The 26,225-nt window shown below is 31.2% G+C and overlaps 10 protein-coding genes and 1 non-coding gene across 11 annotated transcripts; 6 read left to right on the forward strand and 5 right to left on the reverse strand.

Moving 5' to 3' along the window:
* Nucleotides 1–119: 119 nt before the first annotated feature.
* TBLA0A08750 (uncharacterized protein) lies at nt 120–1,277 on the forward strand (the record flags this gene model as incomplete). Its single annotated transcript, XM_004178135.1, has 1 exon — nt 120–1,277. One exon carries the CDS (start codon nt 120–122, stop codon nt 1,275–1,277), a length of 1,158 nt encoding a protein of 385 aa, XP_004178183.1.
* A 305-nt stretch (nt 1,278–1,582) lies between these two features.
* Nucleotides 1,583–5,152, reverse strand: PIM1 (ATP-dependent Lon protease PIM1; the record flags this gene model as incomplete). The annotated part of the gene is made up of 1 exon (XM_004178136.1): nt 1,583–5,152. One exon carries the CDS (start codon nt 5,150–5,152, stop codon nt 1,583–1,585), a length of 3,570 nt encoding a protein of 1,189 aa, XP_004178184.1.
* A 974-nt stretch (nt 5,153–6,126) lies between these two features.
* On the forward strand, nt 6,127–7,899 carry RFT1 (glycolipid translocation protein; the record flags this gene model as incomplete). The annotated part of the gene is made up of 1 exon (XM_004178137.1): nt 6,127–7,899. One exon carries the CDS (start codon nt 6,127–6,129, stop codon nt 7,897–7,899), a length of 1,773 nt encoding a protein of 590 aa, XP_004178185.1.
* Nucleotides 7,900–8,655: 756 nt separating this feature from the next.
* On the forward strand, nt 8,656–10,239 carry APN2 (DNA-(apurinic or apyrimidinic site) lyase APN2; the record flags this gene model as incomplete). The annotated part of the gene is made up of 1 exon (XM_004178138.1): nt 8,656–10,239. One exon carries the CDS (start codon nt 8,656–8,658, stop codon nt 10,237–10,239), a length of 1,584 nt encoding a protein of 527 aa, XP_004178186.1.
* Nucleotides 10,240–10,285: 46 nt separating this feature from the next.
* On the reverse strand, nt 10,286–10,842 carry POP8 (ribonuclease P; the record flags this gene model as incomplete). Its single annotated transcript, XM_004178139.1, has 2 exons — nt 10,286–10,637; nt 10,784–10,842. 2 exons carry the CDS (start codon nt 10,840–10,842, stop codon nt 10,286–10,288), a joined length of 411 nt encoding a protein of 136 aa, XP_004178187.1.
* A 364-nt stretch (nt 10,843–11,206) lies between these two features.
* PEP1 (type I sorting receptor) lies at nt 11,207–16,159 on the reverse strand (the record flags this gene model as incomplete). Its single annotated transcript, XM_004178140.1, has 1 exon — nt 11,207–16,159. The coding sequence occupies one exon, from the start codon at nt 16,157–16,159 to the stop codon at nt 11,207–11,209; it is 4,953 nt and encodes a 1,650-aa protein (XP_004178188.1).
* Nucleotides 16,160–17,171: 1,012 nt separating this feature from the next.
* FUS3 (mitogen-activated serine/threonine-protein kinase FUS3) lies at nt 17,172–18,227 on the forward strand (the record flags this gene model as incomplete). The annotated part of the gene is made up of 1 exon (XM_004178141.1): nt 17,172–18,227. One exon carries the CDS (start codon nt 17,172–17,174, stop codon nt 18,225–18,227), a length of 1,056 nt encoding a protein of 351 aa, XP_004178189.1.
* Nucleotides 18,228–18,769: 542 nt separating this feature from the next.
* Nucleotides 18,770–19,306, forward strand: TBLA0A08820 (Mg-dependent acid phosphatase; the record flags this gene model as incomplete). Its single annotated transcript, XM_004178142.1, has 1 exon — nt 18,770–19,306. The coding sequence occupies one exon, from the start codon at nt 18,770–18,772 to the stop codon at nt 19,304–19,306; it is 537 nt and encodes a 178-aa protein (XP_004178190.1).
* A 1,289-nt stretch (nt 19,307–20,595) lies between these two features.
* On the forward strand, nt 20,596–20,667 carry TBLA0Atrna6H. Its single transcript has one exon. It is a non-coding gene; the product is annotated as a tRNA-His (tRNA).
* Nucleotides 20,668–21,616: 949 nt separating this feature from the next.
* EMP24 (Emp24p) lies at nt 21,617–22,225 on the reverse strand (the record flags this gene model as incomplete). The annotated part of the gene is made up of 1 exon (XM_004178143.1): nt 21,617–22,225. One exon carries the CDS (start codon nt 22,223–22,225, stop codon nt 21,617–21,619), a length of 609 nt encoding a protein of 202 aa, XP_004178191.1.
* A 1,627-nt stretch (nt 22,226–23,852) lies between these two features.
* On the reverse strand, nt 23,853–24,788 carry GLC7 (type 1 serine/threonine-protein phosphatase catalytic subunit GLC7; the record flags this gene model as incomplete). Its single annotated transcript, XM_004178144.1, has 1 exon — nt 23,853–24,788. One exon carries the CDS (start codon nt 24,786–24,788, stop codon nt 23,853–23,855), a length of 936 nt encoding a protein of 311 aa, XP_004178192.1.
* Between the last annotated feature and the right edge of the window lie 1,437 nt (nt 24,789–26,225).

Raw genomic sequence — 26,225 nt, forward strand, 5'->3', positions numbered from 1 at the left:
CGATCAAAAATGCTAATGAGCCTTATATTAGTTATATCAAACGTATTAATAACCCCGTAGTAGTAATAACAAATACCATTTATCGTTAGCATTATTTAACATTATAACATTAATTAATTATGGGTAACTTAGAGGAAGCTGATTTAACGGCTCCAGAATTTATTGAATATCAAAAGGAATTGGAGGAAGAGGCTAGGGCACTTATGCCCTGGAATCCTACAAAATGCACATATGAACTAGGACCAATAAGGCAACAGCTGTATGCTTGCAGAGATCATGGTAACATTGCTTTGTGCTATTCATGTGCTATTATTTGCCACACTACTTGTGATATAGTAGAACTATTCACGAAGAGAAATTATAGTTGTGATTGTGGTACTGAAAGAGATAGCAAAGAGGCTGAAAAAGGCCAAGATAGCAAAATATCCACCAAATATTATTGCCAATTACGGAAAAATACTGTTCTGGATATTCCAGGTAGTCAGAATACATATGGTCACAATTTTCAAGGTTTATTTTGTGGCTGTTCTAAGGAGTATAACCCCAATTCAGATGCCGTGATGCTACAATGTGTAGCAGGCTTAAACTGTAATGAAGATTGGTATCATGATTACTGTATACTGGGAAAAGATGAAGTTTCAGCCTCTATAGAGCGTTCTATGCCGAAAGAAGAAGATGTCGAGACTGATAATATTATAGAGAAAGTGATTGACGGTTTTCCTAAGCTGGATTCATTCAACGCTTTTATCTGCACCAAATGTACAAATAAATACGATTACTATTTTGAAAAACTATTGTCACATGAGCTTTCAGAGACTATCTTTGCGAAGAAACTATTTAAGATTAATAATACAACTACAAGTAGAAAAAATGAAGATGCAACTGGACAAAAAAGAAAGACAGATGTATCTAAAGCATCCGAGTACTCTTTGTTTCTAAAAGAAAATTACTCTGATGGATTCAATAAAATAAAAGAATCTTTACTAAAAAATAATGATGATGAGAAATTATTATCCTTTTTACAGCATACTATTCCACATCTTATTGAGGATACTCCAGTATATGAGCCCATTGACGAGGAAGAACCCAAATCAAGCATACATGATTTGGCTATGGGATTATTAAACGAATCAGTAGATAGACAGAAGGCTCTTAGTGCTATTGTTGCATATCATACATTAAAAGATAGATTGGGTGGTTTTTTTCAAAGATTTGCTGATAATAATGAAGTAGTAAAGGGTGAAGATATTAAAAACTTTTTTGCAAAAGAAGAATGATAGCCTAATCTATTTAATTAGCAAAATTTATTATCCTATTATAATGCCTGCTATATGAATTTATGCGTTGTTTTTTTAGCTTTTAAGCCGTTACCATCTCTATCTAAGCATCATTTAAACCTTTTCTAACATTTAATTTTTTAGATTTTAAAATTAAATAATGACAGAACAGAATTCAAGTCCCCTAATCTTACATAACTAGTATAACACATTATTTTTAAAAAATAACAGTTTATATTACAATTATTATAGATTATTTACATCGATTTAAACTAAAACTCTTTTTCTATGAACTGAAAATTAAGTTAGTTGCTTTTCTCCTTAGAATTCTCTATCAACTTTTCCTTTTCAATTTCTTCGAAGTCTTTCTTCCATGTTGTATTGCCTTGTTCTATAGAAATATTTTCAAAAATCTTGTCAAAAATGTCATCATACCAGTCAGCGGGTACAGGTTCTAACCCTTCTCTTACATTATCAGGAAGTTCACTCCAGTCACTCAAATTATCCTTTGGGAAAATAATAGTTTTTGCACCAGATCTTTTTGCTGCTACTGTTTTCTCTCTCAAACCGCCAATACGCAATACTTTACCTGTTAGCGTCAGTTCACCCGTCATCGCGACTGTTGGACTGATTGAATAATCTAAAGCTAGAGATAGGAAAGAGGATGCCATAGTAACACCTGCTGATGGCCCATCTTTTGGGATAGCACCTTCTGGGCAATGTAAATGAATTGCAGCCTTCTCAAAGAATCTATTCTCTGGGAACTTTTTAGCCACATACATCTTAGCAAAAGAATATGCTAAAGTAGATGACTCTTTCATTACATCACCCAAATTACCTGTTCTTTGCAAATGTGGACTATGGGAAGTCTTTAATGGCTGTTCCAAAACAGATTCAACATATAGCGAGCAACCTCCCATATTTGTCCACGCTAAACCCATAACAACACCAGGTGGCGTAGTTTCATACAATCTATCTGTGGTATAAACCACAGGGCCAACATAATCTTTTAAATTTTCAGAATTGATTTCTAATTTAATAGTATCAGGAATTTTCATGGGTTGAACTTCTTTTGCTTTTGATTTTTCCCTCTTTAATTCTCCGGTTTTGTTTTCATTAAGTTCTTTTTCTTCCAGTTTAGTTGATACTTCTTTGTCTTTATTCTCTTCAGATTTTAAACTATCCTCGTCCTCAATGCTCAATTGTTTAACAACATTTAAAGAGGCTTTACGATAAATCTTGTCAATATGTTTCTTCAAATTTCTTACACCACTTTCCCTACAATAATGTTTCAAAAGTGAAATAATTGCATCCTCTGTTATATTTACATTGGATTTTTCTAAACCAGCTGACTTTTTAGAATTTGGTGATAAATATTGCTGTACAATTTTAACTTTTTCTTCTGCAACATACCCAGTCAACTCAATAACTTCCATACGATCAAGTAATGGCCTTGGAATTGTATCCAATGTATTTGCTGTGCAAACAAATAATACCTTAGATAAATCCATTGGAATATCTAAATAATTATCTAAGAAACTATTGTTTTGTTCAGGATCTAATACTTCTAATAGTGCAGCAGATGGATCACCATGAATTCCAGCATGTCCTATCTTGTCAATTTCATCAATTAAAATTAATGGATTCTGTGTCTGGCATTTTTTCATAGCTTGAATTATTCTACCAGGCAAAGCACCGATATATGTTCTTCTATGTCCTTTGATTTCAGCAACATCAGTAAGACCACCTACTGAAAATCTATAGAACTCTCTACTTAAGGAGCGAGCGATGGATTTACCGATAGAAGTTTTACCAACACCCGGTGGGCCAACAAAACAAAGAATTTTACCATCCACTTTTCCAAGTAACTTCCCCACGGCAATGAATTCAAGGATACGATCTTTAACATCTTTTAGACCATAATGGTCTTCGTCTAAGATTTTTCTAGCTTTGGAAATGGAATATTGTTCAACAGAGTTGATACCCCATGGTAGTGAAGTAATCCAATCTAAATAGTTTCTTATTACACCAAATTCAGACATAGATGTTTCTAAGGTTGAGAGTTTTGTTAACTCTTCATCAAAAATCTTTTGAACTTGCTCTGGTAAAACGAGTTTCTCAACTCTTTTTTTGAATGAATCGATTAGTTTATCACGACCATCATCAATACCTAATTCCCTCTTGATTCCTTTTAACTGTTCCATTAAATAGTATTCTCTTTGTCTTTTTTGAATTTTAGTTTCAACATCTTTCGAAATTTTGTTTTGTAATTCTGCGTTCATTAATTCCCTTTTTAATACCAAAAGTGATCTTTCAAGACGTTGCTCGATATTAAGGGATTCTAAAACTTCCTGTAACTCAATTTCTTCACCAGCAGATACAGCAGCAGCAAAATCTGCTAACCTAGCAGGTTCTTCAAAAATATTTGTTGTCGCAGATTGAATTGAAGCAGAGAATGTTGCAATTTGTTCACGAAACATTGTGTTAAGTTGAGAGATTTCTTTAAATACTTTTAATATTTCAGATGTTAGTGCATTAATCACAGGAGATTTCCTATCGAATGGCTCATCCTCTAAATTAACCACATTGACAATTGATACGTTATAGTTATTTAAAAAGTCTGTAGGGCCTTCTTGAGATGAAGTGCTTGCTCCATCTTTTTGTTGAGAGACATTTTCATTGTCTTCATCAACCAGTTCTTGCTGTTCAACAAAATGAAGAAAATCTTGTTTCGTAGCTACCTCTAGGTCATTATTCATATTGGTCTTATTTGTATCTTTATTTAAGTTTGCAGCTGTGGAAATATTATGCAAGGAATTATTGAGTGGTTGCATTTCAATTGGCAAAAGATCAGCCAATGGGTCATTAGAAGTTGTACTCACCACCTCTGTAGACTTTTCGGGTTCTTCTTTTGGAGGTATTAATTCACTGATTTTAATTCTTCTATGTGGATATAGTAGAGCAGTTAATGTTTCTTTACCAGTTTTTTCATCTTTACTTGGGAATGCACTCGTAACTTGTGCAAATACCCCGGTTTCATAAACATCTTCAATATTTTTAATAACATCAACATCCAATTCTGAGTCTTTTAGCATGAAAGCTCCGATATAAGGCTGTTGACGTTTCAGCATTTCTTTAATGACATTCATTACTCTTTCATCCGTAATTACAACTGCTTTATAGAAACCTGGGAAAAGGGGCCTCCTTGAAATTGGTAGAGCAAGCATTTGTGGATACAGCTTTGGGTTATTATTAAAGACTGGACTGTTAGAATTATTATCATATGGTGAACCGTTATCACTCGAAGAACCATTGTTATGATTGCCTGAATTGCTACTCGATTTCGAATTACCCTCTGAGGTAGATTCGTTATTGTTATTTGTTTTGTTCTTTTCTGGGACATTATCGTTGATATTTTTTTCAATCTCATTATTCTTATCCTCATCAGAATTCTTCTCTATATTCTCTTTATTCTGGTTATCTTTTGAATTATCATATTTTTGTTCAGTCAAAATATTACGATCATTAATACCAAGTTTAGCTGTATTCTTACTTGTATTAATTAAATTGTTTAGCCATAGTTTTTCTAAATGTTTTAATTTATTTTGTAGATCAGAATCATTCTGTTGCCTCTGATAAGAAAACCAGTGTTTATCGTCTTGATAGTTGTTGTAAATGGGATATTCTTCTTTTAAAGTTTGATAATTACAACTTGTAGCTGCAGTACTAGCAGACCTTATCTTACCGATATGAAGCGGTATGCTCGGGTTTAGTGAGCATAATGGCACATAGGAGACAGCAGGCCTTGTAGTTCTCGAATATTTAATGAGCGACTTATATCTTTGTAATTTTTGAAGATTCGAAGTTTTGAACATTATTGTATTTTGAAGCTTATTTTATTTAAAATATTCAAACTAGGATAAAAAAGTTTAAGGGTACTTTAGTAAACTTAGTGAATTTTCAATGACTATAGATATGCAGACAATACCATAAATTCCAGAAAATTTTTCAGTGTTTTCTTATATCTAATCAGGAGATGAATTAAACTTATCCTATTGTCTTTTTGAAAGAATTTTTTCTATCATCTTTGATTAGCTTTTATCTCAAAATTATCTTAATCAATTAGCTCTAGGTGGCGGTCTTGGATTTCGTGGAATTGCGCAATTACAAAGAATTTGCATCTTAAGGGAACCGAACCTGTGAATGATTACGCAACACGAAAAATACATAAAGATATAAATATGCATATACATGCTTTGTTTAATAACTACCAGTAGAGGAAGTGAATAAATAAATATTACCTCGAGAAATTCATGTTGCTCCCTTATTTAAATTAATCTTGGTAAATTACTTGTTTTCTAATATTTTCTTAGGTAATGTCAATTACATTCGTTTACTAGTAATAAGTTGTGTCATCTTATTTATGGTTAATAATATCTAAATAAAATACATGACTAAATATAATACTATATAGTAAAGGACCTAAAAATTAATATCTTATATCGAAGTACCCTTTAAACTTGTAATTTCGAATTCAGTATGCCTCTATTTCCTAAAAACGAGAAACACGCTAATTGCAAGTATTTCTACAAAGGATAATGACGGGAAAAACAGTTACGAAAAGTTTCTCTTTTCAAAAGAATTAAGCATTTGGTTGCTATCCAAGGAAAAATATTTAATTAATATATTAGTTCCACATCAGAGGAAATTAATCTAGACTACTAGCTACTTGGCCATACTCCCAGTTTTATAGCCTTCTTAAAAGGTTTGAGTATTGATAAAAATTGAAGTGAAAGAAATTTAGAATCATTAGGGACTATATTAATAAACTGAAGACCAGCAATCAGCAATGGAAAAAAAAACTTCAAATATTGGGTCGATACCTTCGTCTGGTGAGCAGATTCTAGCAAAATCTACTAAAGGGGCAACTTTCCTAATGATGACTCAAATTTTCACTAAAATGATCACATTCATTCTGAATAGTTTACTAGTCAGGTTTTTATCTCCCAGAATATTTGGGATTACTGCATTTTTGGAATTCATCTTAGGTACAGTTTTATTCTTTAGTAGAGAAGCAATTAGGTTATCAACTCTTAGGATTAAAGAGAATCAAGAATCTGTCAGTGAAACAAACACATATTCAACTGGAACTAAGCATCATAGTCATAGCAATAATAGCAAAGATGTTCTTACAAGCTCCAATAGATTATCTAAATCTCCTGTATTACAGACAGTAGTGAATTTTGCACACATTCCATTATGGATAGGCATTCCATTATCAATAGGGCTAATTTCATGGCAATATAGAAATGTTAACTCATATTTTGTTGGATTACCATTTTTTACATGGTCTATTTTTCTAATTTGGGCAAGCATAATAATTGAATTGTTGAGTGAGCCTTTCTTTATTGTGAATCAATTCTTCTTAAATTATGGCACAAGGTCTTGTTTTGAAAGTATATCAGTAACAACTGGCTGCTTAACTAATTTTATTGTTATTTATGCTTTTGAAAAAAACTTACTCTTTGCTATCCCCAAAGAAGACTTGGAAATAAATAAAGAAGGGATTGCAATTTTGGCATTCGCTATTGGGAAGTTTGCTCATTCAATTACTTTACTATTGTGTTATTACTATGATTATTTTAAGAACTTCAGAGCTAAAAGGCTATTCCATATGAGATTAGTCAAGATTCATTCATCTTCAGATTCTACTTCTAAAGTATCTTATTATTTTCAGGCTGATATTTTGGAACATTTTAGGAAAGTTTATTTCCAGATGTGCTTTAAACATTTATTAACAGAAGGTGATAAACTAGTGATTAATTCATTATGTACTGTAGAAGAACAGGGTATTTATTCATTATTATCAAATTATGGATCTTTAGTGACAAGATTGTTATTTGCCCCAATTGAAGAATCTTTGAGATTATTTTTGGCTCGATTATTATCCGTTAAACGTAATAACAAAAATTTGATTTTGTCCATGGAAGTGCTTGTAAATTTAACAAAATTTTATTTATATTTGTCATTAATTATAGTTATATTCGGTCCTATTAATTCTTCCTTTTTATTACAGTTTTTAATTGGAACAAAATGGTCAACAACTACACTACTTGATACAATCAGAATATATTGTTTTTATATACCCTTTTTAGCAATAAATGGTATTTTTGAAGCCTTTTTCCAAAGTGTTGCTTCAGGTGATCAAATATTGAAACAATCATATTTAATGATGGTCTTTTCTGGTATATTTTTGCTAAATTGTTATATTTTTATTCAATATTTGGATTTATCACTTGATGGTTTAATTTTAAGTAATATTATTAATATGATTTTACGAATTACTTATTGTGGTTGGTTTATTAGTAAATTTTACAAAGAATTACATACTGACAGGGGCTCATTTGTTATTAATTTCAAAAATTTTGGAAGTGTATCGATGATTGGTTTAATTATGTGCTTATTTGATTATTGGTTTATTGGATACGTTAAGAATTTCCAACAATTATTTATTAATATATTTTTGGCCTTGTCATTATTAATAATAATGATATATCAGGAGAGACTGTTGATTAAGAGATATATTAATAGGGGGAAAGCTAATGAGTTTAAGGATGTCTAAATTTTTGCATCACGGTGTCTTTGGACATATCCATTCGTACTACTATGGCTGATAATGCGTTTTTGTGTATTATATATTAATATGTAATATTGTGTATGGGCTTTTTTTTTGAGCCAGATTTAGGGTCATATATGTGAATAATAGCGCCAGATGAGAAGTCTCAAGGAGAGACCACGGTGATAGGCCTATTGGACACTGCTTGTGTATCGTAATACATATCTTGTTGAATTTGCATGCTGTTTTTTTTAAATTGGATTTGGACTTTTAATAGTGTATATTTAATAGAGTAATTATACGTTATATTGAATTATTCCTTTTATATGTAACTTTTTGATAAAAATTTGAATTTAAATAGAATTAGTAGACAGTTTACTTGACTTATACTATTATGACAAAAATATCATTGTTTTTAAGTTTTAGTATTCTTTATTTTAATATGTATTAATTTAGGTTTAAATGGGGTGTTGTAACAAATAAAAATAGCTTATCGATAATATGTAAAATATTGAAAAAGAGGCTTATAACTCGAGAAAATAAATATACTCTAGTATAATATTGCTGACTAGTATTTCTAATCCTTGAAATTTTTTTCTAGTTCTGGAATGATTGGTGCAAATTACTTTTTGCATTATTACAGCTAATTACCCTATTATAAATATATATGAAATCGGGTATGAAATAAGCATCGAGATCTTTAGCACATATAAATAAATATACACTAGCCGGGGAGAAACTACTAAAAGTACATTAAACTAGATGAGTACGGATATAGTAGATCTTCCGAAGAAGAAGCATAGTGAGTCGATACGATGTGTTACTTTTAATGTTAATGGGATCAGAACTTTTTTTCATTTTCATCCATTTTCTAAATTCAACCAGTCCCTAAGCAAAGTATTTCAATTATTTGATACCGATATAATTACATTTCAAGAATTAAAGACTGACCAAACTTCATTAATTCGTTGGGGACAAGTTGATGGCTATTACTCATTTATATCGATTCCTATCACTAAAAAAGGTTACGCTGGAGTAGGATGCTGGATTAGAATTCCACCTCCGGAAGACCCTCTTTATAACTTAATTAAAGTAGTAAAGGCGGAAGAAGGTATCACAGGTTATCTGACTATTAGAAATGGAAAACTAGATTGCAGATATAGAGATTGTTCAGACCAAGGAATTGGTGGATATGATTCATTGGGCTTAAAGGATGAAACTGAGGCCTTAAAGTTAGACTCTGAAGGTCGCTGTGTTTTGGTTGAATTAGCATGCAATATTGTGGTGGTATCTGTATATTGTCCAGCTAATTCAACCCAAACAGAAGAAGGGGAGTTATTTAGATTAAAATTCTTAAGCGTCTTGTTTAAGAGAATACGAAACTTGGACACTTTGGGGAAAAAGGTTATTTTGATGGGCGACTTAAATGTTTGTAAAGATTTAATCGATCATGCTGAAATATTGGACAAATTCAATATTGAAATCACGAATGATTCCCAAGGTTCAGTAATTGAAAGAACTTATGATGAAAAAGTTCATGACTTCATTTGGGCACCAGATGCCCCTCAAAGAAGGATGTTAAACCAAATATTAAGTGACTCCTTAGATTCTCAGCTGGCAAGAACTGGAATTCTTGTCGATTCAACAAGAGTCTATCAAGGTAGGGATAGATTAAAGATATATACTGTATGGAATACCCTAAAAAATGCACGCCCTATTAACTATGGATCAAGAATTGATTATGTATTTATTAGCTCTAAGCTTAAAAATCAGATTAAAGCTGCAGATATACTACCAAAAGTACTAGGTTCAGACCATTGTCCGGTATATGCTGATATTGGAATCGAAACTTTAGGCGGATGTGACGCAGTGATTAATAAAAAAATATCTATACCTAAATTTGAAGCACGCTATAAATATAAGCTACAGAATCACGATATTTTGACAATGTTTCATAAAAACAGCTCTCAATTAAAAAGTAAAATGGCGAACAGTAGAAATTCGATAGCTAAAATTTCGAAACCATATCCACAAACTAAAGTTAAGAAGACTGTTAAGTCTATTGATTTATTTTTTACTAAAGATACGTGCTCCAAGGTAAATGATATCTCTAGCATTCATTCAACCAAAGAAAACTCTGATATTATAAAGGAACCCAAAAAGGCTCAAAAAAGTGCATTTAAAAATATATTTGGAGAAATCCCGTTATGTAATCATCAAGAGAAGGCTATACTTAAAACATCAAGGACCTCCTCCAATCCAGGTAAAAAGTTCTGGGCTTGTTCTAAACCTCAAGGTGAAAGTAAAGACAAAAATAGTTCTTGTGGGTTTTTTCAATGGGTGTAAAAATGACTGAATTAAAATATAACATTTTGTACGACGAAAAATGCGTTTATTCACAAATATTGTCTATTAATTCTTCCATTTCTTTTTGATGCCATAATTTATCATCTTTGCTAATGTTTAGATCTTTTAAGAAATCAGTAATTTGCAAAACGCAGACTGCTAATGGTTTCCCTGCAAGATCATCATTAGAGATGTAAGAAGTTATAGCAGAAGAGAAAACTTCCTTATCATTATAATTGAGTTTAATATAAGCGATCTTGTCATCCAGATTAAGAAAAAAGTATTCTATACTTTCACCAAACAAACCATGAGTTCTTCTCAGCGCATTAGTAATCCATTGCTTCCATGTTAATGTATCGATTCTAACTTCATCATCGAAAATCTTATCGTGTGATGTTCTAAGGTAACCCTTGGCAATTATATATTTTAAATGTATTGCATCAATTGTTAGTATAATGTTCTATATTTTAATCTATCATCATTAGCACTTATTTTACAAAAGTATTATTGCATGGACAGTAATTTTAAAACTTATTAAACATACATCAATAGCTTGAAATAAGTCCAGTCTTTATTGTTCTTCTCACAAGGTTGCTGGCGCATTCTGGCTAGTTTCTTAAATATTTTACAATCGCAAAATAATTTTCACCTGGAATATTATTTGATATAATGATTGATCTGCCTTCTATTTTCCTAAGGTTAATTTTGAAACTTGTTCCGAGTCGTCGCTAGGAAAAATAAACTAAAAAACTACTCAAGGCGCATAAGAGTAAAAAACTAACAATGCTAACAAAAAAAAATTGTATAACGGTAAAAGGTTAAAATAAAATAGTCTTCAATTAAAGTATTAAAAGCATTAACTTATATATAATAGGAAGATAAATTTGTAAAATTTGTTAATAGTATGAAATTTAAATAAACTTTTTTACATCAAGAAGCTATTAGAAATTGTTTGTAATTGATAATCTTACTCTTGGTCTGAATGATTATCCAAAATATTAACCTCAGGACCATCATTTATAGGGGCATCTGAAGTATCTACGGTGGTAGAGATATCATCGACTGGTGGGGTGGGATCATCTCTAAAAGGATGGGCAAAAGGATCTGCTGTATCATCATTATCGATATCAAAATTGCCATCATCATTTAAGAAATTCTCTAAATCATTAGCATCTTCATCATGTCCAACTAATAAATCATCAGCATCATCTAAGAATTGGTCATGTAATAAAGAAGAATATGTAGGGGCTCTTCTCCCTGCCATTCTTTCTCTAATTCTCAATATACTTTCTGATGCAGTTCTTTTCAAGATTTTATAGCCTGAGCCAAACTTTGATAAGCCTGAAAATATGGATCTAATAATTGTGTTTACAACTTTATCAGTTTCATTATTTTCTATTAGATCATCATCTCCTAACCTAATTTCACCAAAACGAGCGAATCCACCATTTCTTCTAATACCACGATCGTACAAAAACCATGCACATGCTAAGAAGAAAACAAAGGGGATGAACCAAACAATAAAGAAGAAGCTACCTTCCACAGAATATTTTTTACGGAATTCTTTCATTTTTCCAGGACATGGAAGTGGATCTGAAAATTTATCTAACTTCAGACCGCCTTGGCAAGTCGATAACGGAATCTTTCTATATCCAGATGGTTCGAAATACTCTATTAATTCAGGGGTTTTTCTACAGATATTAGATGCTTCTTGTTTATCTAGCCCTTCCACTAGCTTACACGTGCCATCTTTAGCTTTATAAAAGTTGTAGTCACACTCAAAGTCATTCCTTGTACATGTACAATTTTTAATAATCCGAACGGATTTAGATAGGGGATAGTTTCCAATATAACAGTTACTACTAGTTTTTTTTAAATATTCAGCCTGGTGGCCAAATAGGCATACACCTGCCAATGGTTCGATTGGGAAATATGCAAAATCTGGATTAGATTTAGAAGTAAAATCTAATTGACATTGTCTTTCAAATACCCTGCTAAAATCAATAGATATGATTTTTGTGGCCCCCATTCTGCTTGTTTTAGGCTCTGTAACTAATAAAAATCTCATAGCAGAATCCTGAGGAACAGTCACAATATCCTTTACTAGGACTTCCTGCTCAGAAAACTGGTAATCATTCCAAGTTTTACCAAAATCAATTGAATAATGAATATTTTTTGTTCTCTCACCATCTTTAACCAAAACCAATATGCCACCATGGTCACCAAATTCCCACTGATATGTGCCTTTTCTTAACTCAGTCCATGTAGCACCGCCGTTTGTGGTGAAAAACGTGGAACCCTGGTTTTTTGGAGCTAAATACTCACCAACATTCCCAATACCAAACATCATTCCAATCGCAGATCCAGAACCAAATGTATCTCTTTTATCTCTACGTTCGGTAAAACCATGCAAATGTAAAGAGCATTTTTCGATACCAGCTTTAAAACAATCATATCGGTTACCATCACTATCGGTTTTTGGTGGATTTAAGTAACTCCAGTCTGAACCATCGTTAAATGTGATCTTGGATTTTAATTTTTTTTCTTGACTTTTATTGATAACCTGGTCTTTATTATCTACAACATTAATTAAAATAATACCTTCAAGCCCTTGAACTTTTTCAAAATCTACAAAACCGAAGAAGTTTCTGTTGACTGCACGTTCTAGAGTGACAAATGAAGTACCATTAGAATTTGATTTTGTTAGCGCACCAAATTCTGCATCAGGTTCTAGGAAGGTTGCTAAATGTAAGAAGATCGAGCCAGTTTCTGAACCTAATATTGTGAATGATTCCTGTTTGTCTGCATTTATATTTTGCGGAAATTGCGCTTCTGCAAATTCTTCGCCATCAATAGTTACATATGCTCTTAGTTCGCCTTCTGAATAAGGGGTTGCAACGACAATATATTCCCCAGTTGACATATATCCAATAATACTGTCAAATACTTTTCTGTTATCATTTTCAAAATAATCATTAGAAGCAACTAAATTTCTTTCATTCTTACCGCGGACTTTCACTTGGCATAATACCAGGTTTTCGTCAGAAGGATGCTTAAACAGTGAGCCTACAAATTCACAATGAATGGCATCGTCTAGCATTTCTTTAAAAGTTCGCCCACCATCTCTAGTAATATATGCAACTGCATGGCAATCTGGATTGTAAACTGAGTCACAGTTTTTTCCTGCATAGTACACAAAAGTATCTTGATCCTTTGCATTGAATTCTATGGGGAAACCAAGATGCTTAGAAGTATCCAACTGAGTGGATGAAAAAGTTCTACCCCTATCGGTTGTCATATATAGTTTCCCACTTCTTCCAAATAAATATGCATTAGAGCCAAAGTACGGATTAAAGACAATTTCGACAATTTCATCATCTCCTGAATCAATCTTTTGAATAGTTTGACCACCATCATTGGATACGTAAACTTTTCTGTCTTTTGTAGTAATAATGAAAGATTCATCAGAACTAGTGTCGAAATAACGATATGATATAATTTGTGATTGGAAATCATATTCAGAAGTTAAGATTTTTTGATCAGATTCAACCGGACTGAAGCCAGAGCCAGAGTTCTCATTACATTGAACTTCAACCTTGTCAATTTTTAGAGGATTTTTACACTTAGAGCTACGACTTAGTTGCATAGGAAACAATTTAATTGAAGATTTACGAGAGGAGCATACATCTGATATACCTAATAATCTTTTATCAAGAACACACTCTCCATTTTCATTTTTAGTAAATTCAAAAGAGCATTCATAGTCATCTTCGGTGCATTCCTGGCAAGGATCTTCAGACAAGTGTAGGTCTTCGTATACTTTCTTTACTAAACACGAAGAGCCTTGTTTTCTTCTAATGAAGGTGTATCTAGCACCACCAATGCATTCATTGCCGTTAAGTACAAAATTTTCCATATCTGAATCTTGACAGGATTTTCCTTTAAAGGAGCTTGAAAAGTCAATGGTGTACAAAAAGTTTGCGGATCCACTTAATTCTTTTAGATCTCCTGGATTACTCATAGATATTCCACTTAGTAAAAATGTTGATCCAGAGCCATCGGGTGTTGTGGTAACTAATTCAGTAGGAAATATTGGATGTTCTAGTTGGTATTCTTCCCATGTTAAACCTTGATCAAGAGAATAGTAAATTTCGGATTCTGGATCATCGTCTATATCTCCTCTAAAAGGTACTGCTACAATAACATTACCCATATCCCCAAAAGAGAACAAAATTGGATATTGAAATGCTAGTTTCCAAGTTAATCCCCCATCTCTTGAAACAAACGTTTGAGCGTCAGTCCAAGATAAGTTTGTACCATCACCGACAATACCAATAGTCATCAAAATGCCTGCAGTTGGAACAGCCATATTTTGGAATACAAAAAAAGAGTGAAGTGAGCATATATCAACATCATCAATGTTACAACTATATTTACTTCTATTTTCGGGGTCAACAATTTTTAAATTCGACCAGCTAATACCATTATCTGTTGAGATTTTTGTATTACCTTTTCTATAATTACGACCATGGCCTTTATTGTCGGTAGAAATTGAAACAAAAGTTCCCATCATGGTCCCTTTCAAGTGCTCTGGGATAATCAGACTCATATAACCTTGTTTGTTATCGAGACCCCAATCAATTTTTTCAAACTTTAAGCCAGTTGAGTCAGATATCAATATTTCTCCCATACCATGATGTTTTTGAAGGTCCTCATCTTCATTCTTAGAAATTGGAAGAATAATTCTCCCAGTACTATCTTCTTGGATATAGCCGTCTACAGAATATCGTAATTGTGTTGGTAAATAAGCTTCTTTAAATTCCTTTCCATCTGTAGAAACCCAAACTTTCTTTGGAGAATATTCATTGTATTTATCTTCTCTAGTGACAACAAGGATGTGATTGTTTAAAATTTTATAATTCGTAACCACAAGGTCTTCTAAAACTGGGATATGCGTTAAAGTTCTTCCCCAATCATTTGTAATAAAAAATTCAACAGATGTAAGGACTGGAATATCTTTGTCTTGTTCTCTTTCAATTTCGTAAGTACAAATTAGTGAAGAATCATCTAGCTTAATATTAGATTTAGATGATATCTTTGCGAAAGAGCATTCCAAATTGTCAAAAATAATGGCGTCATCTTGTTCATAGTCATTTGATGGTTTAATTTCCCTAAAAGTTTTACCGTAATTATTTGACACATATTCTCGGCCTCTACATTTTGGTTGAACGTACTTCCATCCTGACTTTTTGTCATCCTGTTCCTTATTATTTTTATTATTACCATTATCATTATTTTGTTTGTTATCATTCTGATTATCGTTATTTTTGTCATTTTCAGTATTGCCTGCACGCCTTGCCTTTGAATTAAGGTTTGATACAGTTGTAGAAGGTGAAACCGCAGAAGAAACGGCATGGTATGATCTTTTTAGTAGTTTATTGAACATGTCTTTCCAATCATCCTTTTGTTGTTCACATGAAACGCAATGAACTTTGAAATATTCTTTCCTAGTAGGGTGGGTTGATAAATAGCATGAAGACGTAAAATCATCCCTCTCTGGAATATTTAATTTAATTTCTTTCCAATTCCTACCCTGATCTTCAGTAAGATAGAATCTGTTGCCACCTGCTGCTAAAGCCACGGCTCTGTTGCCCTTATTATATGGATCTATATCATACCAAATGATTTTATCTTTGATCTGAGAGATAGGTTCCCAAGAGGCACCATTATTTGTTGTTATTAAAATATGTTCATTTTCTAGACGTAATAGAGTAGTTGAATCATCAAATGCTTGAATGTCGAAAGTAGAGTCGATTGAGGTTCGCGTTATAATTGGTTTCCAGTCTTTGTTACTGTCTTGGGCAATGCAAAAGCTATTAAATGCATAAATAAGGGCTGTTGCCCATTTAATTGGTTTCATAGCTCAACGCTTTTATTCCAGAAAGCGTCTTAATGGCTCTATTATTTTTTTTTTAATCTATTTGTAAGTTGATAGTTTCAAGTAACAATGAACCTATCGTTGTCTAATTTTAGTCAATATCAGCATTCAGCTGTAATTGAGGCTTATTGCAAAGGAGAGCTCGCTCCTTTAGGAGAAAAATTTGGAAATTTCAATACGGGAAACTACACGGAATGAAATTTAAGAATTTTGTGTAAAAAATGCTTGGCTGAGAAAAAGACAGGTATTCTAGATTTTAAGTCCCTTAAGCGATCTTAAAATATGTAACCGCTAAATTAAATAGAGAGATCTGTAAATTATGGTGCTTGTAATCATTATTACTATGAAATGCATCGATAACTTGATTTACCGTCAATTATAAAACATTAGTTATTACCATGTAAAATTGTTTTGTAGATTTTATCAAGAAACAACCATCAACTTTTCAAGAATATTAGCCCTCTAGACAAAAATAGAAAAAGGGGAGTAATAGGAACATTAGAAATGTTTCACTTATGGCACACTGCACTAAAGGAAGTTGTTTAAGCTTTGCAAAACGTAATTACAACATTTGCGAAAAATTAAAACCAGCACTTCTAAAAAATACAGTAATCTTTAATTAAGCATTGAACCTATATTATAATCTATTCCAATAATTGGTTTTATTGAATATCAGCAATGGGGTAAAAAGTGTTTTGGGGTTTCGATATGAAACAATTTCTGAAATTAGAAATAGGCGTCGGTGATGTAAAATTTAACATTGCCGTATTAAAAACTAGAGTACGTTGGTACATTAATAATAAAAGAAAAATATAAATAAAAATGCGCAAAATAACAAGAAGACCTGTAATATATTTCAAAAAATTATTTCTTCTCTTGACATTCTTATTATTTTTTTCTAGTCTTTATGGTGCCAAATCATTTATTATTTTGTAAAATTTTAAAGATCAAAATTTGCAACTCTTATCATACTTCAAAAATAAATTCATCATAAATGGGAAAAAAAATTGTCTTTAATATTTCAAGTGAATTTCAATTGAAATCCTTACTAGGTGAGGGTGCTTATGGTATTGTTTGCTCTGCAGTTTATAAACCAACTGGGGAAATAGTAGCAATAAAAAAAATTGAACCATTTGAAAAACCATTATTTGCTTTACGTACATTGAGAGAAATAAAAATTTTAAAGCACTTCCAGCATGAAAATATCATCTCAATTTTTGATATTCAAAGACCAGAGAGCTTTGAAAATTTTAATGAAGTATATATTATTCAAGAGCTGATGCAAACAGATTTGCATCGTGTTATATCTACTCAAACATTAACTGATGATCATATTCAATATTTTTTATATCAAACATTAAGGGCAGTAAAAACTTTGCATGGTTCAAATGTAATTCATAGAGATTTAAAACCTTCAAATTTACTAATTAATTCAAACTGTGATTTAAAAATATGTGACTTCGGTTTAGCAAGAATTGATAATGGGAATGAGCCTAATGAGGGGAAAACACCAGAGACTAGTGCAATGACAGAATATGTAGCAACAAGATGGTATAGAGCCCCTGAAGTAATGCTTACTGCTGCCAAGTATTCAAAGGCTATGGATGTCTGGTCGTGTGGCTGTATACTTGCAGAATTATTCCTTAAAAGACCTATTTTTCCTGGTAAAGATTATAGACATCAATTAATGTTAATTTTTGGATTCTTAGGAACTCCGACTATGGACGATCTAGAGTGTATTGAGTCTAAAAGAGCAAGAGATTATATTTCGAGTTTGCCAAAATACAAAGCAGTAAATTTAGAAAAAACATTTCCAAATGTGAATCCACTAGGATTAGATCTATTGCATAAGATGCTACTATTTAACCCAAATAATAGAATCACTGCGGAACAAGCACTGGAGCACCCATATTTAAGAACTTATCATGAACCAAATGATGAACCAGAAGGGGAGCCAATACCCCCAAGTTTTTTTGTTTTTGATAATTATAAGGATTCATTGACAACGAAAGATTTAAAGAAGCTGCTTTGGAACGAGATTTTCAATTAAACTAAAAAATCAACTAGAAGCTTTCTTACTTTTTATTTATTAGGAGGTATTAACACTAAAAAACTATTACATTTGGAATTTATCGGACACGAGTATTATATGGAACGAATCTTAAAATATTAATCGTATTCTATATTTATAAATATATTTATCGTTCTTGTGGTTATATATATACATCGAATTTTATAGCAATACATCTTCCTTCGCTTTAAAATTTTGAATTGGCAAAATTAGCTATCTAAAAAAACTATCAGTTTTTAATTTACGAAGTTCTATTAGCATAACAGTATATTGTTATTTCTGCTTTAATTATCCTTCTATCGCCCTTTTTTTTAATTTCAGTTGTGTCAAACACAATGGTAAAATGAAGATTCGCGATGACTACGAAGAGTGAAATTTCAAGAACTTGCCAAATCTGAATAATACGAAAAAAGCCTCGTACGTAATAAAACAATGTATTTATAAAGCACAATTTTAAAAAACTTTTTTTGGAAATAAGCTATCAATTGAAGATAATTAAGTACTATATAAATAAATTGAGAATGGTAGAATATCCCGATGTTGCAGCCTTTGATTTAGATTACACTGTTTGGCCGTGCCATTGTGATACCCATCTATGTCCACCATTTAAAGCCGTTAAAAGTCCTAATGGAGAAGTATTAACAGTTGTTGATAGTCGTGGCTTTGTATTAAAATTATTTAGAGATATTCCAAAAATATTCTGTGATTTGTTGGACAATGATGTTAAGTTGGTTTCTGCCTCAAGAACATGGGCACCAGAAATTGCTAAAGATTTGTTGAAATTATATAAGATAGAATATAACGGCAAATTAATTTCTTTGAAGGAACTTTTTGTGGAATCTGAATGGGGTGAAAGAAGTAAAACAGGACATCTAAGAGATGCAGTAAAAAAATTATATGGGCATGAAAATTTAAAGAAATATAAAATGTGTCTATTCGACGATGAAGGGCGTAATAGAGATGTTGAAAAGCAAGGTGTGAAGTTTGTTTACGTCAAGGATCCAGAACATGGACCAACATGGAAACTTTATCAAGACTATTTGAATGGGAAATTATAATTTTTTGAAGAATAATTGTATATGCTTTTTTCGCCATCTATCATGATATGTAATATACTTTTATAGAATATTAATGATTACTTTGTCGTGTATAAAGATTAATCAGGACAGGATCGAAGTTTACGATATTTTTGTTGTTTTATTTGAACTTATAAAATATTATAATTATATTTAGCTATTTAGCAATGCCTCCATCAAGATGAAAGAATATTGGAATAGGAATGCGGCCTCGGTTTAAATTGGTAGAAACCTCTTTATGCATGAATTAAATTCGGGCAAAAAATATTTCTTAATATATAAAGAATTATTTCATAGCCATATATACAAGATTGAATTCAGAATTTTATTTTTTGTTAATTATTACTTCCTTAAATTTACCGTGACGTTGTGGTATGTATTTTCTCCTGATTTCAATTTCTTGTTGTAATCGTCTCGGGACAATACTAATAATACTATAAGGGCTTAGGGTTTACACAAACCTGAACTATTCTTGAGTTATTGAACTTTTACACTAAAAGCTAGAGTACCACTTGTACTTAAATAATAACTTGTTTTTCTTATAATTATAAAATTAATATGAACGAACTATAAACTTATGAATTCTTGATGGATAAGTAGCCCTATTTATACGTTTTCAAATAGAACTATTTATCCTGAATATTAGTTTATTAACTTGTCAAGCAATTGCACAATTGCATGATATTATGACTCATAGTCATATAATTGCGTGAACGCACGACTGTACGATTGTATGACTCGTAGTCATCGGATTACGTGATCGTTTGCTTAAAGCCTAAACTTGAGAACATTACTTTTTATTGTTTAGCATATGTCTACAACAAAATTTGTTGTAAAACCGTCTAAGCGCTGTCACCTTTCACGTAATACTTACAAGAAATCGGTACAAGAGAAGCCTCGAGAGAGGACAGATCAGCTGACCACAGCTGAGAAATAACTATTCAGCAGGCGTGGAACATCAACTGTAACCACTGATTCTGCACCCACTTCTGGTTCATCTCGGACACCTATAAGTAAGAATGACACCCAGGTTTCAATGAGTGTACCGCATCTTGTAACTATGCACCCAGAACTGTCCAGCTCTAAAGAAGTATATAAGGAGCATGTATATATCAATATATTATTATATACCATATAGAGAAGGGCCAAGGGGAGATACAATAATCTTGTGTAATACAACCTGTAACTACTGGTCTCACTACCATCCGAACTCTGAAACACCATCGTTATCTTGTTAGTCTTGTATTACAACAATTTTTAACAAATAACCTGCCATCTTAGTATAGTGGTTAGTACACATCGTTGTGGCCGATGAAACCCTGGTTCGATTCTAGGAGATGGCATTTCTTTTTTTATTTTCGTGGCTGTTATAAATCACGTGACATAAATGATTGGAACATCCTATCTTTACTCAAGTCTAATTAAACTATGTAATACATAGGGACAACAAGTCTTAAAAAGTTTTCTTCTAGTAGAGTTAATTATACAATATTTGTTATCTTTTTAAAATCGAGGATGTTTTTAAACCTTAAGAGGCTAGTAAATAATAACCAGTTATATTACATAGATTCAAATTTACATGACTTATCAATATATTTTATTAATCATAGCAAAATAAGTGAAACACCTCTTAGTTTAAGATGGATTGTATATCATACATATTACGTAGCTGGCTTTTGACACTAGGGTAAATAGTTACATCTTAGTTATTGCTTAATTATCAAGAAAATAATGGAAAAAAGTCCAATGAAAATATTTAGTTAGTGGCAAAAGGAGATATATTGACAGAACAACCAAACTAACTATTGAAACATATAATAAGCTTCATATATTATTAGGTAATTACTGTGTCTTTTATTGATAGTTTATATAATTAAAGATTATATATTAAAATACAGAATTATATATTAAAATACAGAATTATATTACTTGATATGAATATGCTTCAATTATATTATTATTCTAATAAGAAGAAATCAAATAGAATAATTATATATTAACTCGTTAAATGATGTGTCGCTAAATTTTCCTTTTATGGAAAAGAATATAGATGGCGTATTTATCATGTATGCATCTGTAGGAAACGACATCAAATTTATAATTGTCTTGTAATGTTTTATATTTTTTTGCCTGTTAAACGATATATAGTTTTACATATTTAGTTAGTTTTTATTTTCTTTTGTTATTATTTACAATACATTCATTACCATGTATCGCATATGGAGGGGTAAGGGGTTTTATGGAGGTATTTAATTATTTAAATTCTTTAGTTTACATTCTATTATGTATTGATTAAACTAAAGAGGTGACTTCGAAGAATCTCTTTAAGTAATAGATTTGGAAAACTGAATTGGCGATCACGACACCCAATTGGAAAATAGACCACCATTTAACACGGTCATTTGTAGATTCGGCGGTATTTCTGTGAGTTCTTTCTCTAATGACAATATAACCTTGTTCATCTTTAACTTCATGGACTAATTTATTTAAATGTCTAATGGCACTATCTAAAGTATCACTTTCAGGATCGTTTAAATCAACAAAAACAGTACCATGAATATTAAAGGTGACATCTTTAGAATCAACATTTGAATTTTCATTTAAGAAACAATATTGGAATTGACCATCATATGGAATGCTTAATGAAACATCACCATGAGAGACACCTCTTAATGATTTTAAAACTTCGTTTCTGTTTGGACCATAAACTATAAAATCACCATTTAATTGATGTTCAGAAGAAGGATTTCTATCACCGAATTGGAATGAAACAGCGAATTCATCACCTTTTGACATAGTTTCAAAAAAGCATCTACGACCATATGGTGGTAATAAAACGTTATGGGCAGATGATACAATTAACGAAAAAGAAATTGTCAATAATAACTTAATAAGTTGCATGGTGGTAATGTACAATTAACTTAGTCTCTGGTGTTTTCTCTACTGAAATCAAATTGAAAATAAACCCAAAAAAAATATAATTGATGTTAAAACGATTATAAGATTGAAAATATTTATATATATTTACGAATGATTTAGAAACACGAAAATTCCAAGAATAACAAACACGTCCAACAAGCAAATCAATACTTGTTAGTTTTACATTCTGTCTCGTATGTCAAAGTACAAATGTAATGTCTCAATGGTCTCAATTACATCCAACAAACTAAAATCAAACTATAAACAATATAACGGGAAAACAATTGAACACCAATTTAGAACGACATGTCAATAAATTGACGCGTTTCACGATCTCGCGCGAGATCATGTGGTGTTTGAAAATTAGAAATTGAAATTTCGTGGCATGTGATATATCATGGTGGCGTAGGGCGGGTAAATAATGGGTCTACATTTTAAGATTATATCAATATCTACAAGAATATACTAAAATAAGTAAATGTATATACATGCATATATACATATTAGCAATTCAATAATATAAATGAAATGAATTTTTGTAAGATATTATTTATTGAAAAAAATATTAGGATAAAAATTATTTGTCGTGTAAATATATAGAGCAAATGGGCTGATCTAAATAGAGTATATTTATTAATAATAATAGACGCAAATGTACATAGAAATGAATTATAAAAAATATAAAAGGAGTTAATAGTAAAAAAAAATAATTGGATAATATTGTAATTTTAAATCTTGAATTAAAGATTACATTAATAGTAAAAAAAAATATTTTGTAAAATGTAAAAAAAGAGTAGGAAATAAAAAATATTGAAAGAGTTATTCGTTAATAAAGAAATTCTTAGGATAATTAATAGTAAGATATAAAAAAAATGATGTTATAATAATCTCCAGGAAGCTCATAACGGATAAAGGATAGTGAAAAAAAATAAAAGATGGCGGAAATATTATAGGATTCTGAGATGACAAAATAAATAAGCGATGTTGAACATGATAAAAGTGAAAATGGAATTGAAGAATTGGAATTTATTTTATCTGAAATTGGATGATACCTTTATTTTTATTTAATTATAAATAAATTATTTATTTATTTAAAAATTAAATTATGATTAAGAGTTAAAATTAATACAAGTATATTAAGGGAAAAAAAATAAACATGAAAAAAAAATGTGGAATTAATTAGTAGAAAAATAGTAGTGACGATTTAGTTTTTATTGGCATGAAGATGGGATAACTTTCCTCATTAAATTTTTTTTTTATCAATGTTTTCCAATTCTTTAAATGGATATCTTTAATCTTGTAAATATGATCAGTAATGGTAGAATTAAGAAAAGAAAAGAAAAAAAAAAAAGAAGGTAAATTTTTGAAAAGCATACTGTCAAGCATGAATTTGAATTAGAGAAAATATAATTTTGTGTATTTTGAAATTTGTTTTTGATTGTTTTATTTTTTTTGTTTTTTAATAATATACATTTGTATTATTATTAATTAAGTTAAAATCATATTATAATGAACCTCTTTCATTTATGTGAATTTCATTTTTTTTTTTCATTTTTTGCATTTTTTGCATATTTTTTTTCTTGTAAAAAAACAATTGGTCAAGTTATTTCTATTTCTTCTTCTTACCCTGTTGCCTTGGAAGACTCTTTTGAGCTGGTTTTAAGATTTGGAAAGAACATAACAAACTTTCATCAACACTCATCATAGCACCTGCATTATCGAATTCACCACAATAGTTAGGAGCACTGAATAAGGTTACTAATTGCCTCTTTGAAAAAAATTCATAACCATCTTCGACGACTTGATGAGCTCTACAGATCAATTCCATGTCTTGTTTTTGAAGGAATCTATTTACAACATCTGGACCGAACGTGAAAGATACACCTCTATCATTTTCACTCCAGCCTACTATATCTTTATCAGGATCAGACCATAACAAGTCACATAACAACCCAACATCTGGTATATCAGTTGGTCTCATAACCCTTCTAATTTGTTCCATACTATTCAAATCAGGTGATAGACCACCATGCATACAGAAGATTTTTTCATCAATAATTGCAGCAATTGGCAAACAATTAAAACAATCTGTAAATGTTTTCCATAATTTAATATTATAACGTCTTTTACACTCATCGTAGAACCCGTAAATTCTATTAATAGAAGCACATTCATGATTACCTCTCAATATGAAGAAATTTTCTGGATATTTAATTTTATAGGCTAATAACAAACAAATTGTTTCCAAGGATTGTTTACCTCTATCGACATAATCACCTAAAAACAAATAATTGGATTCTGGTGGGAAACCACCGTATTCAAATAATCTTAGCAGATCGTAATATTGACCATGGATATCACCACAGATCTTGATTGGTGCTTCTAGTTCTAATAGGATAGGTTGTTTGATAAATATAGATCTTGCCTTTGAACACAGATATCTAATCTCATGTTCCTCCAAGTCGACTTGTTGTCCCGGCTTGGAACCCCTGACTTCTAACAATCTATCGATAATATTGTCTACATCCACTTGAGTAGCCTCCATGTTGTACTTATGTTGTTATTATTATAATTATATGCTTTGAATCAAGCGGTTTATGTTGTCGATTAGAAGGAATGTACTTTTGCTAGAGAAAACAACCAGGTGTTCTTATGTTTGCTATTCTGCGCGAGTATGTCTATGTGTGTTTAATAGCTGTAGAGTTATTGTCTAATACTTTTTGTATTTTTTTTATTTTTTATTCTAGTTTAATTTTTCCTTTATAAAAAAATGAAATCCTTTTTAATTCGTTTGTTGTATTTGGCTGACAAAAAAAAAAATAAGGAATTGTATTAATAAATAGAAAAAAAAATGACGAAATTATAATTGAAAAAAAAAAATACAATATAATTTAACAATATAAAGATGGTAAAAAAAAAGAAAAATGTATATCTATGGATTTTAGAATATATGATTTAAGTTTTGAAAAAAAAAAATCTATATCTTAATGGACGGTTATTAATTAAAATTTTTATTTTTTTTTCTTTTTTTTTAATTTACTTTATGATTTTATAGATCTTAAAACGTTATAAATCACCAATGCAGATTGAAAGAAGTAAGAAAGTAATTAAAAGTATGAAAGATGATGATGATGAAGTAACTATTCGACTCGAAATGAAAGGGTAGGGAAGTCTGTATCGAAATAATCAACCAACTGTGTATCGAGATCACTAATCAACTGGGAGTGTAAAGAAGTAAGAGATTAAGTAAAAGATATTTAAAGAAATGGGTATGCACAACTACTAATTGCATATAGTGTGTGTGTAAATAATATGCATATAATTGTTTTAGTTAATTTTTATTTTCTTGAATTTCTAAAATTCTAATTAATTTTTCTCTTCCATCCTTGTCCTTGCTTCCTCTTTTTCCTTGCTTTCCTCTCATGCAAATGGAAAATTGAAAAACGACGAACACAAGAAAAACAAACAGAGAGATGAAAAGACGCGGGTGAAAAAGGCGAAAAAGGCGAAAAGAGGCTAGAAACGGCGTTAAAAAAAAAGACCGTCCACTGATGCAAAAAAAAAAAAAAATTAAAAATAAAACTAAAAAAAAAAACATTCGCAACATGGACGGATATTGTGTCATGTGGGGGGTTTAAAACAAACCGGACACTTTTGAGGTTGTCCGAGTAAGACCCTGTCCGGACTAAATGACAAAAGAGGAGGGAAAAGAATATAAAGGGACAAAAAAGGGTAAGTGTGTCCGGGCAAAGACCCTATCCAAGCACGTGCTAGATGACAAATAGCTTCGTCAGCAGCTTCCGCGGAAGGCACTTTGTCTATTCCGTTTCGGGCGAACATCTTCTGATGGCACTGCATGTGTTTCTCAGGCGATCCCATTCGATCTTTATCTCTGTGGCGCTGTCTGTGTGGTGCTTTTTGCCACCACCCGATGCGGAAAAAGGGGCATATTTAAGGTTCTATAACTATTCCCAGATTGGGG

The sequence above is a fragment of the Henningerozyma blattae genome, chromosome 1 (genome assembly GCF_000315915.1).
Source record: "Henningerozyma blattae CBS 6284 chromosome 1, complete genome".
Lineage (NCBI taxonomy): Eukaryota > Fungi > Ascomycota > Saccharomycetes > Saccharomycetales > Saccharomycetaceae > Henningerozyma > Henningerozyma blattae.